We start from the raw sequence: 17876 nt of genomic DNA, 5'->3' as shown, positions 1-17876 counted from the left end.
CCTCTGGTGGTGGCTTCCTGCATCGCTAATGTCTGCCACTCTGTTTGATTCTCAGTTCTTCCAACACCAGTGTAGCCATTTCACTGTGTTAAATTCCTTTGTGTGAAATACCTACAGTAGTGTCTATTTTCCTGACCAAACCAGTTCTCAGCTACAGGGTTCACCCTCCCGCACCCGTCCCAACCTGCTGGGTCACTCCCCAACTGTCTAGGACATGTATCTGTTTTGAGTCTCTTCATGGCACTTGTCATTTTCTGCTATTTTGTCTTCATTTCTATCTTTGTTTGGTGCTATCCCCAGAGCCTAGAATAGTGTCTGATATGCAGGTGAGATTCAGCAAATATTTATTGAATAAATGAATAAAAAGAATGGACTGAGCTTGGGCTAAGCTGAACACCGCTCCAATGGGGAGATGATGTGAATGAATGATAATCAGACTTCTAAATACAAAATCCATGAAAAAGGAAGGAAAATAAGAGAAAGAGAGAAAACTAGGCCAGAAAGGAAAATGTTACCCATTGGCAAGAAAGATCGTTAGGAGGGACGAGAAAGCACCTTTATTTAATATCCACTAATGTGCCAGTTGCCTTATATACATGATTTCATTCTGTTCCCACATCAGCTCTATCAGGTAGAGACATTATCTCCATTTTACTGTTGGGGAAACTAAGGATCTGAGAGGTTAACTTATTTAAAATCACAAGCTTGTAAAATGTACAACAGGATTCAAGCCTGCCATCTGTCTGAGTAGGACCAGCTCAGGAAAGTACATCATTGTTTCAATTCATGCCCATGGTACTTTTATTTTAAATGGAGCAGCTTTAAATGCAGATATATACACAGTTCCTGAAGCACTTACTTTATCCTCTTCACCCAGTGGCCATCCCCAGTGAAAGAATTGGAGATGCTTTTTCAAATCAGTTCCCAAGTTTTTCTTGCCCTTCCCACTACTCTCCCCTCCTCCTACGTGAATCGCAAGACAGATCACGATCCACACAACTAAGTAAATAAAAATACTGCCATCAGCTCAGTACAGTGGGCCTCTGGTGTTTTCTTCCAGGTTGACCTCAGAATGAGCCTGTTTTAGTGATTTAGTCTGCAGTAAGGAAGGGGGTTAGGGGATAGGCCCACCCCATATATCAGCAGCATCCCATAGAGCATGAAGTTTTATTCAGGTATGTGCTACATATGGCATCAATAGAGAAAGATGGCCCAGTTCCCTTCAAATTCACCAGGCCTTTATTTGTGCCATCACCTCTGTTTTGTCAAATTTCATTGAAGAGCTCCATTATCATGTTAATGGGGACCAGTGAGTTCTCAATATTATCCTTGATTTCCTATATTATGCCAAGGTCTGAAACAACACCAAGAGGTGATGTTATACTGTGCAGTTTATAGGGAAACTGAGGGAGAAAAGCCCAAAATGGTAGAGCAAATCATTTTTTCCTAATTTTAATGTCCCTTGTTTGGTTGATTCAAGTACCAGTATGACTCTAACATTGCTTTTTTCCGGAGCCATTCTTAAGACAGCTATCCCCAAACATCATGCTCTCAGAACACTGAAAACTTAGAGCAAACAAACAAATCATGGAAATTAAATAGCAATAAAACTGTTGTTGGATTCATATAAAAAATATTATCCAGTATTTAAATGGCTATTATTTACAGAAACTTGGCAATTGTACCATACAAATAATGAAATTGATTCCAGTCACAGTCCATCTTTGTTTGGAAAGGAAATACCAGTAGTGTTTGAAAAATGGATTATTAAAGACCTTGGTTTGCTGAAGGTGGCTCATATGTTCTATTTGCTAACACAGCATCTTGTTGAGGGAAAAAAATAATAAGTGCAGCTTTTCCCTACCCCAGATTATTTTCACTACAGATCTTTAGAGCAGGAAATAAAAAACAGCTAATGGTTCATGGGGCATGTGGAATTAGTTTAAGCAAAGCCGAGCCCTGGTCCTGGTGACCGCCTCCTCTTTCCTGTGCTGTTTTGTCTATGCTGGCCTTCGAGTATGTCAACAAATCTCTTTTAAGCTCAGATGGGAAAGAAAGGATGGCGATTCTCGCTCTTTCTGCAAGGGGGTAATTTACAACAGATGTGGTTTTTTAGAAAGGTACAAGTTTGTCTTGTAAAATATTTGTAAAGAAAGATAGCCTCCGGATTTCACAAAGTAATCCTTACTTGGTTTTGGAGATGTCACAAAGAGCATTGTTTTTATAATACTAATATAATTCTTTTCTCACACAATTTGATTATAACTCAAGATTCGTTTTTGGGAAGAGCCAAGTTTAAATACCTAAAACAGTGCAGTGAAGAAATACCACATGTGACTTGATGGCTTTCTGACAGTGACCTGAAAGGAGCCCAATTTCAGTCAGGAGACATGGGTTAAAATCCTAGGAACTCTTTTTAACCAGTGATGAGGTCATCTCCAAGCCTCAGTCTGCTTATCTGTGAAATGGAAGATTCGCTTGCCCCTGCCATCCAAGTGGGAAGATAAATTTAAAATGTTTTATAAACTTTAAAGTCCTACATAATGGTAAATGATTATTTTTATAACAAATCTATTCAAGAAAAAATTCTTTGTGGCTTCCACACCTTTATGTATATGCTTTTTTGTATATATAATAAAAAGAATTTTTAAGTTGTTACTAAAAACTGTGCTAGTAGGTAGATTAGCAACAAAGCTTGCACTATTTAAGATTAAATAATACATTCTGGCTCTGATTGAGCCATGAGGCTTGCTGAAGAACCAATCACCGATTCTAATGGGAAATTTTGCCTGCATCAACACTGACAGATACAAATCACACGACAAAAAGGTGTGCGCCCTGCTTGAGTATGACTAGCTTTGGCCTACGGAGGATGCACAACTTTCAGTGGGTGGGAAATACTATAAACCGATGAACTCCCTGCTAATTTTTCAAATCCCGTATCTCACATGAGAACTGATATGGCTATAGGCACCAACGAAGAGGGAGCATAGACTGGGATAGAAGTTTGAGGTAGGACGTCAAGTGACTGGTCTTTAGTTTTCTCGTGTAGGGAATGAGAATAGTAATACCTATCTTCCTAGTGTGACTGTTGTAAGGACCTTATGGGATGATATATTTAAGATAATCTATGGTTATATTAGATATATAAATAAGAGGGGAGAAAACTCTGTCATCTTTACAAAGATTTAATACAATTAGCATTTGAAAGTTTTATTGTATTTTCTTTGTCAAGTTCATCAAATTGTTAATAATATTAACGGCTAACAGGTATTGAGCACTTCCTATGTGCCAGACATTAATGGTGAATGCTTTAAATGGATTAGGCTCATTCAATTCTGTAACCATCATGAAAGTGGGTTCCATCGTTACCCCCACTTTAAGGATGAAGGTAAGTAAATTGCTCAAAACCACGTAGCTAAGGAAATACTGAAGGCAGGATTTGACCAGGCTTAGCAATGGAGCCAGTTAGTCAGAAGTCTGATCTTCTAAATCAGATTGTGGTCGAGTAGAATAAGGAGGTCACAGCCTTCTCTAAATTCTCAGTTGCCCTCTCAGCTCTGCATTTGAATTCCAATCTTATTTAAACACACATTTTGAAAATAAAAGAAACAATTTCAAAAGAGAGTATTATTAATTTGAGAGAGACAGAGCGCAAGCAAGGAATAGAGGCAGAGGAAGAGAGAGAGAGAGAGAGAGAGAGAGAGAGAGAGAGAGAGAGAGAGAGAGAGAGAATCTTAAGCAGGTTCCACAATCAGTGCAGAGCCCCATGCAGGGCCCAGTCTCACGACCTTGGGATCATGACCTGAGCAAAAATCAATAGTCAGACACTCAACCAACTGAGCCACCCAGGTGCCTCAAAAGAGACTTTTTAAAACACACATACACCCAACTTTTTCATTACAAGTTAAGGTAAAGAAAAGCTAGAGTGGCATTTGCTATTTGGATTTAGAAACAAGCTAGGTGCTTCTGTTTGCTATTGTCACTTAAGCTCCAACCACTAAACCCATACAAAGAGCAGGATAAACTCCACCACCAGCCAGGTCCTCACATTAGCTCTCAAAGAACTCTGAGGGGCAGAAAACTAAACCCCAACTCTTACTGTCTCTCTAATATGGCTGGTTTGGAACCAGAAGGGATTTGAGGACACATTTTATTTAAATATTTTGTGTGGGTTTTTCATTTGTTTTGGTTTGGTTTTGGTTTTCAAATGAGGTCTAAGGACATGAAGTGACTTGTCCTAGGTCACTATAATCCTGCGTGTGCCCTCCCATTTTCAAAACTTTTCCACAATCTGTTTTGACTTTACAGAAAATTCTGTGAGGCCTACAAATTCTTATCTCAAAACGTGTATTGTACTGTTCTGGGTGAAAGTATCCTTTGCCACTTATTTTCCTGGTTATTTGGGAACAGGAACCTCACAGCTTCTGATGTGCCTTCTATAAAGGTTAGCCTGGAGCCAGGCCTACTGGCCCTTTCACTTGGGAGTCCATCTGAGAGCAGTTTCCCATGGGACAAAAGCCTGAGATGGCATAATCTATAAAGCTGCTCTCTAGAAAGTACACTTCCTGCCTGCTGGCAAGGAGATTAAGTCAAAGGTTTTGATATTGATATATAGTCCTAATCTTTTAAGAGCTTTCAAGCACTAGCAGGACAGTTATAAGGAATTTTCTTAAATCATTAGGAAGAGGGAGATTTGCAAGTCCCTTAGGGCCTATAGATGAGGGGTTTGAGTTGCAAGGAATTTGGGGGAACTCTCCTTCTTGACTACCCTTATATACGTGCATCCCTGGGTGCTTTCTGTAAGGTTTATGTTTACATTTAATGAAAATTAAACATTTATGTGCAGACTTCTACAATAATTATTTTTGCTTAATTGAGAGTTAACACAGGCAACAAGTTTTGCTTGTACTTTGGTTTTATGTCTTTTGTATTTATGATCAAAGATGTTTCCCTTCCTTTCTTCATGTTCATCCCCATACTTATGATCCCCATGCTCCATCCTCCTTCAAGGCCTTAGAGTATCTCTGAGTCCCTCCTCTACTTTCTCTTGCCCTCATTCTCCTTCTCTCTCCTTCTTCTTTTTCTTTTTTTCTCCTATCACCTCTGTTGCTTTTCTCCTATTGTTTTCCCTTCCTTGCTGGCTTTCATCATAATTCTTAGGAATCTTAGCTGCCATTTAAAAAATGCCTGTTGTTTACATTGCCTAGCCCAGGAGCCATTTCTCTCTAAATTTCTGTTACTTTACAATCAATTGTAAAGTTACAGGCAAAATGTATAACATTAAACTAACAGGGCAAGGCACAACTAAATGCAATTAAAAATTGCATTGTAGAAAGCGAGTACTGAAAAGCATAGGGCTACCTTGCAAGAGAAGAGGCAAAAAATGAAGACCAGGTAAATGTTCATTCTGCAAAAAAAAACATGTTCAGGGGCAGCGGAAGTGGGGGGTGGTGGTGGTGGAAGATGGTCTCTGTGTAACATTATAAAGATCTACCATCATTTTCAAAAATGGAATTTGACAAGTTAACACTAAGTCATCTGGGGCAAAACTAATCATGCATAAAAAGGTTGCATATTTTAGGGAATTCTGTCTATTATTTCAAAATTTTGTTTTTACTATAAGCAAAAACAGATAATTTAAATTCTTTTAATAAGAAACCGTGTCCATAACTTTATTATTACTACTACTATCAATAATAATTATAGACAGTTTATTTGTACAGGCATTATGCTAAGAGCTCTACATGTCTTATTTAATTTAGTCCTCTTTAGAACTCTGAAATGTAAATGTTTTAGAGAACTTTTATTTTTTAAGAGAAAAATATACTGTCTTAACTGGTATACATCTGTCCTCTTAACCTTAAACATTATCTCAGAATCCTTTAATGTCTCAATGGAGGGTTCTTATTATTAAGGTTAATATGAGTTAAAGAGCCAAGGCATTAAGTAACCTGGGTAAGATTTGATATAATAAAAACTGAGTAACACACGGAGATACAACTCAGTAGGAAAGGGTCTCTGACTTGCCAAGCTGCTGTGAGAATTTCAGTATTCTTGATTTGGGGCTGAAACATAGTTTTCTCTATCTGAAAAAGAAGGAACATTGGCACAGAGAAAATATTTCATCACCTTGTGTGTCTTTATTCAATCTATATCTCATTTCTAATATATTTTCCTTAAGTTAGAAGTGTAGCTCTGAGAGGAGTTTTGCAGGGCATTTTACTGAATGAACCAAGCAAGTTGGGAACCCAAACCATCTTTAGCATAAAAAATAAATCACATGAAACACAAGATGTATTCCAAACACAGTTGTACACCCTGTGCTATGTGAGACTCTATTTGCTCACAGAAAAGCTGTAAACTATAACAATTCTGTCTCATAGCAAATATCAATCTTATCACTCACCCTTTACCAGAGGTTACATAGCACGACTTTAAAGGAAAAGCAAAATTATAATCAAGATGAGCTCTTTGGGGTGGTATATCTGAATGCTTCATCCAGGAAATAATAGGTAAGTTGATCATACGTCCCAGATTGCTGGCTGGGTCAGTTCCATTCTATGCTTCTCTTGGCATAAGATTTAATAGCTGCCCCTTTGCACTCTCAAGACATTCTTTCACTCTAGAAAGTAATTGAAATAGTATTAATTTTATAACAAATATTTTGACCAAACATATTCTACATACTTGTTGTGACCAATATAGTACAGGTGTTCAACACATCCATTTTCCATCACGTCAACAGGGCTGACAATGACTACTTTGGCCGGGCCCCCAAATAGCATTCGTGACTATGACAGGATGCAGCTGGATACATGGAGAGTCCAGCCACACAATACATATCCCCCAACACCTATCACTTTGGGTTCTTGTTCCCATTCACAATAGGACCCATGAATGGGGCACTTGTCATTTTGGTTTGAAAGTCACTGGACAGGATTCTCTAAATATGTAATGTACTCCTATTGATTCTTTAGGTCTTTAGATATTCCTAAATATTTCAAAGCGAGGAAGTAGATACTTCTGTAGAAAAATCTAGTTAACTTCCTGTCGTGATATGTGATCATAAAATAGGTGAATATGAAAGAATCACTGTATTTCAAGTTTGCAGTTATTTATGTTGTGTGGACTATTTAAAATATAATAAGATTTTTAAAAATTATATAGAGCCATTAGAAAAAGTTGTATGATATAAATCTCACATGTTCTCAGATTTATAGTTATAGCTTTTTTTTTATGGGTAATTTTTTTTTTTACATCTTCAAAAGAAACCTTAATAATGCATTAAAAAAAAAAAAAAAACCAACCAGTGTCACTACCAAGCCTTTGGATGATTAACTACCCTATGATATTTCTTTCATCCAAGCTGGTTTATAAAGGAAAGCAAAAACGACAATAAAAGAAATGTACCAATTTATTCTCTACTAATAAAGTATTGAACATTAGTGAAAAAAGTGTGAAATATTGGAATGCAACACAGAGCAATTCCATTACCCATTGCAGTTTTGGGTCATATACTGTATATAAAGAGTAATTACTTCATTGGTTGGGGACCACAGTGGAGGAATATAGGACTTGATGAAAGAGATTTTAAAATAAAAATTTTATCCCAAAGCATTTGCTTTTCAAAACTTTGTCAACATTACAGGCCATCTTATTTTGTTTTTTTTTTGTGTTTGGGGATGAGGGGTTGGGTAGTAGGGTAGGAGTAGAGAAAAAACAGAAAATTAAGAGTGAGCAGATTTTTAAAACTCTTTAGCCAGTAATCATAGACCAGCACATCAATTTTAAAGTATCTACTAAGAAGACTTTGTACATGCTTTCAGTGACACATCTTACTAACAAAGATCCAGTATTTAAGATTTACACACTGCATTATTGACATTACATCTGGTGGTTTCTAACACATCTTTCACTTCCTACTGTTGAATCAAGTTTCCTGACTTTATTATCTTGCTGGTCATGGTGACTACAATATAAGTTCCTAAATGTTTTCAAGTCTTTTGTTCTTTTTTATTACACTGGAATTCTGGGTAGGAAATGAAACCTTCCTGGATAGGATGGTAAGGTAACATGGTATATTATGGAGAGAATAAACTTTGCAGTTGGCCTATCATAGTCCTAATCCAAGTTGTCACTTTTCTCAATCCTTCCTTTCTTCTTCAGTAGAGTGGAAGAAAAAGCTACATTGTAGGATGACGTTATGAAGATTGAATGAGCCATGTTGAAAAACACATGATAATGCTTAATGTGTGTATTTATCTTGTACTTCTTTCTAAAAATAATTTAAAACAGATATAAGAATACAAAAAATATATATTAAGAAAAAATAGAGAAACCACCTAAAATCATGCTCAATGAGTATCAATTCCTTTATTTCTTCTACTCATGTTCCTTCAATTATGATATTGGAGGAAATCAGTGAAATAAAAGTAAAGCATTAATTGCTAAGAATTATTAATATTATAGGAGGTAACTTCTATTACCTGTAATATTTTGGCACATTCTCTTCATCTTTTTTCCAACCCACCCATTTCAAAAAAAGTTATTATACTTTATCTCACATTTACCTCTCCCCCCATATCTATTTGGTCATAAGCATTTTTGTTGCCATTAAATATTCTCTTTAATATTTTGTAATTTCATAGTAGTATGTCAGTTGTTTGTGCTATAAGTAATTCCACAAAACATGTCACTGTTTTTTCTTTTCTTTTTGTTATAATAAAAAAACTGCAATGAAGGTCTTTTCAGACCAACATTTCCAATATTGAGTATACTGGAAATCCCATCCGTTGATGTGTCATATTTGTTGCAAATTTTTTCCCATTTAGCCTTTTAAATTTATGAGGATTTTTGACAGAATAAGTTTCTTATTTTATGTAACTTTTGCCACCAATTATTGTTGTGACTTCCTTTACTGCTTGTATGTTTAAAAAGTTATTTCCTGTTCCAAGGTCACTAAATAACTTACCTACATTTTCTTCTATTTTTATAATTCACCTTTAGTTGTTTTGCTTTTTAATTAATCTAGAATGTATTTGTGGCTATTTGAGGTAGATCTGAGTAGAATTGGGCTATCTCAAGTAGATTTGAGAGTCTGTTGAGGTAGGATTTAACATAATTTTCCACAAATAGTTGACACAAGTACCCAGTAACATACTGCTTTCATCTTTATGGTGGATTTATGCGGTGCTTTATCATTCAACAATCTCTCTTTCACTGTTCATCTTTCATATTTTAATTACTTAAATATCTGGTACAATAAATGCCTTCTCATTGTTTCTCTTTTGCAAAAATTTCTTGGCTATAACACTCAATTTATTTTTCCAAACAAATTTATCAAATTCTCCCCATTTCACTGCATTCCAAACACATTAGAATTTGCTTGAAAATGCACTAAACTTGTATGTTCAACAGAAGAAAAGAATACATTCTTTTAATAATCACTGTTCCAGTGCAGAAACACAGTATCTCTCTTTTCTTTATGTAGATTCTGTACGTATCTTATTAATGTTATGCTTAAGTGATTGTGGATTTTATTGCTATTGTGAAAAGTATTTTTTCACATGATCATTTCAAACTGGTAAGACATTATTCTCAATGAATTTTGATTGTGCAACCAGCCTTCTTCGATTCTAGCTTGATTTATTCTGTGTGCAGAAAAATACTTGTAAGAGCACTTTATTTCATAGAGATAAATGAATTTAGCCGGTGTTTGAGAGAGAAAACACTGAAGGCCATAGAGATGATTAGAACAGACCAACTTTGTAATTAGGAAATAACAGAAGGAGCCACTGGATATCCATTTTTTTCTAAAGTGTACAATTGCAGAAGTGAAATTAATGGACTTTGTTTTATTACTGGGGAGGGAAACAAGACAAGAAATTGATGCGTTCATGTCTGTAATGGTAAGTGAAGGGTGGCTTTTGAAGACAGTGGGGACCTTGAGAGTACTTAATTGTTCTGTCTACTTTGAGCCTTATGCATCGCATCTACCTTATTGTCTGGACAGTCTATCTTGATATAAGCCAAATGAATAATGAAGACAATATCTCCCATGGGAATTAAATTTAAAATGACAGCTCTAAGTAACTTTTATCTAAAGATCATGTTTAAAACTGGCCTCCATATCCTCAGTCCCACTGTAGCCTGTTGTTCTTGGGGGCTGCAGATACACCTGTCATTCACTTGCCCTCAGTTTCTAAGGTGGCAGGATGCCAGCCCAGCCATGTTCACAGTGCAAAGTGCTTGAGACTTTTCTAAAGTGAAAGTCAGTATGTAAATGTGCAACATGACGACATTATTATTCTAGCTTTCTGGCTGCTTTCAGCAAGCACTGACTGCCACATGAGGTCTCAAGTGTTCTGGCACAGTGTGGAAGTGTTCAAAAGAAGTTAAAGTAATGAAATTGGATCTACATTTCCATAGATATTCAAGCTGGCATGGAGGAATGGAGTCATGGAATCAGGGTTGGATGGTCTCCACCAAACAGCCTAGGCAAGTGCCTGTGATGCCAGGCTACTAAGCAGAAATTTCAATCGTGAAAGGCCACCACTATTTCTTCCTCTGGGTCTAAAATTACAAAATGTGCACATTTCCCCCAGGCTCACACCATTCTCTGGGTGCTTTACACTCAATCCCACCCACCCATTCCCTGGAGCACACTAGCTCTGCTTAAAACCAGGACAAGTTTTAAAATGAAGAACGAAGTACAAAGAGGGGGGGAAATGTTTAGTTAGAACCCGAAAATAGCATATGCTATTGCATCAGGTATGGACTGTTATACTTAAGAGATGGGCCAGGCTTACTTTGCATCTGATTTTCCTAAACTACTACTTAGGAAGTGTTTACTTGATTAGTTTCCATTGACCTTGTCTTTTTTTTTTTTTTTTTTTTTCCCCCTTTCAGTTTTCATTGCTCACAGGTCTTCCGGATTTGGTTATTCTGAGACCTGCCCTCTCTCCTACACCTTTACATCCTTCCCCACCCCCACCCCCCAACTCTGGCTAAAATGTTTCTGTTCATCAGGGCAAAATCAACAGAATTGGAGTCTCTTGCTTTGCAACTACCTTTATGTTGGCATAGGTCCATGATGCTGGATGCCCCTCGTCCTCCATCTCCCTTTACACCCTGATATTTTTATCAGTTCCAAGCATCCATTTATATATACACAGAGATGAAGCTTATTTAAGTTTAAAAATGTAAGAGAGGGACAATTCAAGAATTCAAGCACTGAAGAGTACCGTTACTCACACAGAATCTCTCTTTTTTCTTAATTGTATTTTAGGACAGTGAAAAAAAGGGATTTATAAATAAAATCTATGCCATCCAGGAGGTTTGTATCAGTGTCCAGAACATCCTAGATGAAGTGGCTTCCTTTGGCGAAAGGATAAAGAAGTGAGTGATGCTGACATGTGAGCCCTGACCTTCTGTGGGACAGAGTGTCCATTTGTTTCTCAGAGGGTGAAATGCCACATTCTTTTTGGCAGGGGATACTCCTTCTGGGTGATCTATTGCTCAGTTTCATCATTATTTACTTTGTTTCTGCCAGTCTTTGGTTTTCTGAAAGTTCTGTCAATTTCCTTCCTGAAATTTAGAACATATTGGTTGGAAAGAAGTCCTACTTGTAGCTTTGAAGAAATAACACCGTCCTAAATTTTAGCACATTTTCACAGTGAAAGACTTTGTTCTTAAATGGAATATGAAATCGTGATAGGAAAAAAATAAACCAAACTAGATGAGAATTTCAGGTAATCAAGACACATCTTCATTTTATTATAGGTTGACATATTGTCATCGAGTAACTCTAAAAAAAAATCATATTTTATAGAGCACTCTGCAAAAATATTTTTTAACTTGTCTATTTAAATAGTTGAGATCATAATTACAGATGAAATAAACTAATAGTTTTAATAATTCTTAAAAAAGGAATTACCTTTCCTAATTAAAAAAATAAATAGAGCTTCATTGAAAGCTAATATAAAATTAAGAATATAATTTTCTTATATTAAGAATACTCTTGTGAATTTTACATTACTTGTGTTTTACTTGCAATAGTTTTATTTACTAATGAACTTTTAAAAACAACTGTCTATAAATCCAATGATGTGGATTTATAAGTCTTAATGACCAGTTAAAAATATACTAAGGTTCCATACTACTAAAGTATGTGAAAATTGGCCTACATAATGATTGCTAAATAGTCTATTCAAGGGGTGCTGTTATCTGGATAAACCTACATTTTCTAGTTTCATGTATCTATTCATTATTATTCATATTATTATTCACCAGAAGTGTTCTACAGATATGAATCCTTGGGCATACACATTTGAAAGGAGTAAATTATTTAAACTAAAGGTGTGAGTCATTCACCTAGTGCTTTTCATGTTTCAAGGAATAATGCATTTTATTTTGTATAATTTTTTAATACATTTTCACTTATGCATAGGTGCTGAGTTTCCATTTTTTATATCATATTAGAATAGCTTCCCCTTTACTCCAAATGTACAGCAGCCTTTAGTCTCAGACATCTGAAGACCAAGTCCCACATTTTTTCTTCTTCCTCTCCATGTTATTTCCATTTCTAAGAATGTTCCTTTGTTCTGCACACCCTTTCCACTGGAGCATAGTGTGAAGTCCTAAATTAAATAGGGCATTTCCCTTTTGAGTGTTGTCCTTTCTCTGAGGTACACTATGTGTTGATACCTGATGGAAGTATTTCATTTATACCATAAAGACACTGGGTCAGCTCTGAGGTCAGGCAAATTTATGCCTGAGAGGAAAAGGCTTCTTTGTAACTCTAGGTGGTTGGGGACCTCAGATGCTTGGTTGGAAAACATCAGAGCCAGTTGGAGGATATGACCAGATCCTGGCTGTGGAACAGCCTTGGGAAAAACTGAGTTTTATGGAACTTTCCACAGGTATAGACAGAGGTATAGGTATAGGCTGAGGTACAGAAACAGGCATAGGATCCAGTAAGTCTTATAGAAGCCATCTTGCCTGCACAATTTTTTGAATATTAAAAAAGAGAAGGTCCCCTGGGGTCACACGAGATAAAATGCATCTATTCAGAAGGCAGATTCAGAAGCAATCATTAAGTAAAAAGTGAAAAGCCTCTATAATTACCACATCTTGTTACTAAATAATCATTCCAGAACTTTCTTGAATTGCATCTTTTTTGGGGAAAGATCATATTCTAGATTTAGTTTTCATGATGCACTGTGGATTTAGAAAAGGGCAGTCTTTTTTTCTGACATTAGCTACACTGGTAGCGATTCCTTGCCATTTATCCTTCCAAAAGGAGAAAGGAGAACACAGGGAGCCCTTCAGGAGGCTGCCCAGAAGGAGGGTTTTCTCACTGAAGAGCCAGTGCTCTTGCACACTGAGGTGTGCTGATGCATGGCTCTGAGCTGAGCCCCAGGAAAACGAGCAGACCCTCCTCAGCCTTCTGTTCTCTCCACACATGGGCAGAACCAAGGGAAGCACAGGTGTCAGTGAAGAAAGGAAGGCACGATCCTTTACCAGGTGACAGTGAAACAGGGTGCTCACTCTGGCCAGGGGAGGAAACAAAGAGAAAAGCCAGACCCCAAGAGTTACTGAAAACAAGACAACCAGATTGATTTCATTGTGCCTCTTTTACTAGAAAAAAAAAAAAAAAAAGCATTTTTAGGAAACATTTGACCCTAGACAGACAAAAGGCAAGGTATATGCCCACAAAGCTAAGGATTCACACCTCAGTGTTATGCCGAGGGGAAATATAGGAAGAAAATCTCTTAATCATCCTTTATAGGAGCAAAAACTGCCCTGGACAAACCCCACTCCAAGTGCATATAACATACATTATCAGGAAATTAGAGAAAATTAAAAACATTCACATTTATCCCTATCATGTATAATTTCATATTTTCCTGAAGTGTCTTTGGCGCCCTTGTCACTGCAATAGACTACTAGAGTTGATTAGCTCTAAAAATATCACTTTGATTCACATAAATGCGTTGCCATCAGTATCAGTCCACCACAGTGACAGCTGTCCTCATTTTTAAAGGGGGAAGTTGAGGCACAGAAAGGTTGATTTGTCTAGTCAAATGGCAGAATCTAGGCTCTGAACATAGGTATCTTTTTTGCTTTTTTCATTAAACTGCAGTAAAGTGTCACTCAACAGTATGTGTTAGTTCCTCCTCAGAGGCTGGTTGTTGAGGCAGTTGTATGCTTGTAAACGGTGACATAATTATATGCCCAACATTGTGGACTCCATGCAATGGTTCCGTTATTATTTTGCCATTCTCCATTAAAAACCGTGAGATTCACTACAGAATTTCTACACAAAGAATCCTGAACTATTGCAATATTTCCATGTTCGATTTCCCTGCTTTTCTACATCTTTTTAAACTTCTCTGTCATTTTCTTTTTTGTCCCACCACATTCCTCCCCATCTTCCTCATACTGTCTTTTTTGTAACTTCTTCTACTTTTCCTCACCGATCCTGTTTTTGTTCTTTGTTCTGATGTTATCTCACTGTCAACATTCAGTCTTGCAGCCTTCCCTGACCCCTCTACATTATCAATCAGCAGCAGGATGGGAACATTGCAGACCCATCAGGCAGGCCCTGCTGTAACCCACTTTGCCAGCTTACACTCCATTTTCAGTCTTTCCAACAAATCTACCATGTGCTTTCCTTTGCCAGAAATAATACAGGGAGAATAGGAGTCACTACTGACTTTATTTCTTAATTATCTCTGTATTTCTGGGAAGGGCAAGGATGGCAGGTGAATTTTTACAAATCTAACTGCTCTGTTCCCCCTTCCTGACTTCTAGTTACATTTGAAACATAGCTGAAGTGAAAAGTGAGTATTTCTCGAAGGAATTCTAAACTCAAGAGGATTTACACAACAGTGTAAGATTTAAGTCTACAGACAATTGCTGACATTTTATTTCCAGTGTCGGGAATCCAGTGTGAGTTGACAGAAGAAAGAATGGTAGGCCCAGGGGCATTCTCCTCTATGAAATTTTGGAGAAAACAAGATTGGCTACTAGTTTTAAAAGCAGAAAAACCTATTTAAAAAAATTTTTTTTTAACCACCTAGGAGTCTAGTGCACCTTGAGGCCCTGAAGTCACCTGGGACAATCTGGAGGGGTTGGTGGCAAGCCTTGTTTACCTGGGCCCTGCTTTCATGAAACTCAGCAGATTGTGACTAACCTGTGTCCTCTGACAGTCTACTACAATTGCCTTCTATTCCAGAGAGAAATGCAGTCTTACTAGATCCCTAGTCCAGAGTGTGGGTTAGAATCACATTTATTTTAATCTTTGCTTGAAAAAAGTATCAAGTGCTCAGATTGCTGATGTGTTAATTTCTTATTCAGTACTTTCAACTGGACTGTCCCATTCTTAAGCTGGCTGGCCATTGTAGCCCTCTGTGTGTTCACAGTCATCCTGTACTTCATTCCACTGAGATACATTGTCCTTGTCTGGGGTAAGTAAAGCCTTTTTTTTTTTTTTTTTTTTTGTAAACTGCCTTAGATACTAGGAACAAACTATTTTTAAGGAATGAGTTATACTGTCAGTAGTTCCCTGTATTTATTATCATGAAGCTACTCCATGATGAAAAGAGACAGGTCAGTTAAAAATCACAACAGTATAAAGATTTAGGTCTACCTACAAAATGCATTTTTCTTATCTGGCACCATAGGCTCCATCATACTGTAAACATGTAGTTGTGCAGATTCTTCATATATCAAAGTGTAGCTTTGTCTAGATACCATTCTGATTTATTTTCACCACTTATACGTAAACAGAGGCATTTCGATCCATATGGTGCATTTAGGACAATATGCTTTTGTGCTGTGGTGCTTTATCTTGTGGAAGTGTCCGTAAACAGTTCTATATATGGCCGCCTATTTAAGAGGTCACCTTTAGGAGGCAGAAAAAGGGTCCTTGGCACTGACAGGCTGCTTAGGAATAAGAAACCTGCTTTATGTATACTAAACAAAATTGCTTCTGTGCAAGTTCACTTTAAAGGTGGTATTTTCTGGTCCTAATTTTTAACGCAGTTATGCTGCAGGCCAACAGTTCCTGTGGACCTACACTCCACTTAGGTGGTAGTTTCGGCATCCTTCATTATTTTAGGGCTTCTGTTCCTTATCTGAGAAAATTCTTGGTTTGAAAAAAATTGTCCTTCTCTAAGATGTACTAACCTATAAAACTACGTTAATGATATACATAAACATGACTCAGTAGAAGTATGACTCTCTACTTCCCCCTCAGCCTGCATACACCTAAGATTGCTAAACATATAAAATGCAAAGAACCAAATTGGGTATTAAGTCCAGAAAACACACGTTTACACTTGAAAAGGAATGTTTTGTTATTTTCTGAGATTTTTAAAGAAATGCTGGAAAAAGTGACAAAAGGGATCAGAGGTCTCCAAACCCTCCAGTTTTCAGATTCCTGTCTCCCTATTCTTTTTGGCCTATCTTGTCATATCCTGAATCAGCCCTCTTACCCTTTATCATCACTCTCCTTACTTTACATCTTGAGTAAGTAGTGGGGGGAATGATTGCTTTTTTCTCTTGTTATAATTTAAACAGTTTCAAATAAGATATACCTTCACTACACAAGGAGGGAAGCATTTCTACTCTTCTTGCTTCCCTGATGTATGCTCAAGGTCTTTCATTCTTTCCTTTGGTATTTAAAACAGATGCTGTTTTATTGAAGGAATTAGGGTAGGGCATGAGGTGTGGCAGTTTATTATCTCTAACCTACTTAGGGTCAGAACTGCCATCTCAGCTGTGATAGGTAGTGAACCTCTGGTTCTGTTTCCCCAGCGTTGTCAAAAAGCAGAGCCCATGGCAAACATCTGGCTCTGTAACCTGGGGTGGCCTCACTAGCTCTGTCTTAAACGTAATTCTAAGAGAATGTGTTTGGGCCTCTTGTTTCATCAAATGAAATAAAACAAGAACAGTATTTCTTTAGTGCTAGGTGATTGCTGAAATGTTAACCAGAAATTTAAGACATGGGTCTCACATGGGGAGACAGACCAAATTCAAGACTGCAAAAGAAGTTTATTCTGCTGAACTTCCTGAAGAAGAGCCAAGATCCTCTAAGTTACAGCTCGGTTTGTTGATTTCATATAAAGCTGTTAATTTATTTTGTATATGTGAATATGCTTGGTCACTTATGAAGAGCAATATAAATTTCAGAGTAGACTTATCTCACTGAAATTCTACCTTGTATCATAGAATATGTGGGATAGATACTTCTGGTTTTGTGTATTGTTTTGACATTGCTATCCCATTACAGTTTTTGTTTCTGTAATAGCTCCAATTTCCCGTTTGCCCTCCAACGACATTTGCTCTTCAGGTAAGAGCAGAGGATTCACTGTTGAATAACTTAGTATGGGTAGATATAGCTCCTCTGTCATGGTTTTTGGCTGCTCTAGTCCAAAAGTGATCCAAGTAAGTCAATCACAGCATCTTTTGCAAGCATTAAATTTAAATTTTGTGTAATTTAAAAGGAAAATTGCTTTCTGAAAATCTCATTGCCAGAGATGGAGAAGTGCAAACATTTTTCCTATGGTGAGAACTTTTAAGATCTACTCTTTAGTGACTTTCAGATATGCAGTACAGGATTATTAACTAGAGTCACCATGCTATCTATACATGACATCCCCATGAATTTGTACCCCTTCAACTCATTTCATCCATTCTCCCACCTCCTGCCTCTGATAACTACCAATCTGAATCTATGAGCTTGGTTTGTTATTTTTTTAGATTCTACATATAAGTAAAATCGTAAGATGTTTGTCTTAGACTCTTTTCACTTAGCATAATGCTCTCAAGGCCCATCTATGTTCCTGTAAATGGCAAGATTTCCTTAA

General features: G+C 37.0%; 1 protein-coding gene across 18 annotated transcripts in view; it reads left to right on the top strand.

Moving 5' to 3' along the window:
• MCTP1 (multiple C2 and transmembrane domain containing 1) overlaps positions 1–17876 on the top strand; it is a 520292-nt gene that overhangs the window by 493185 nt on the left and 9231 nt on the right. For 16 of the 18 annotated variants that reach the window (XM_045040171.1, XM_045040175.1, XM_045040217.1 and 13 more), the window contains 2 exons: positions 11291–11400; positions 15364–15473. The exons of 1 other annotated variant lie outside the window; for it this stretch is intronic. In XM_045040171.1, coding sequence (XP_044896106.1) covers positions 11291–11400; positions 15364–15473 — 220 coding nt within the window. The remainder of the gene's footprint in view (positions 1–11290; positions 11401–15363; positions 15474–17876) is intronic. One more of the 18 variants, XR_006587023.1, reaches the window with a different exon arrangement.

This window comes from Felis catus, chromosome A1 (assembly GCF_018350175.1).
Source record: "Felis catus isolate Fca126 chromosome A1, F.catus_Fca126_mat1.0, whole genome shotgun sequence".
Taxonomy (NCBI): domain Eukaryota; kingdom Metazoa; phylum Chordata; class Mammalia; order Carnivora; family Felidae; genus Felis; species Felis catus.
The sequence above is the reverse complement of the archived record's forward strand: the minus strand, read 5'-3'. Positions and strand labels throughout refer to the sequence as shown.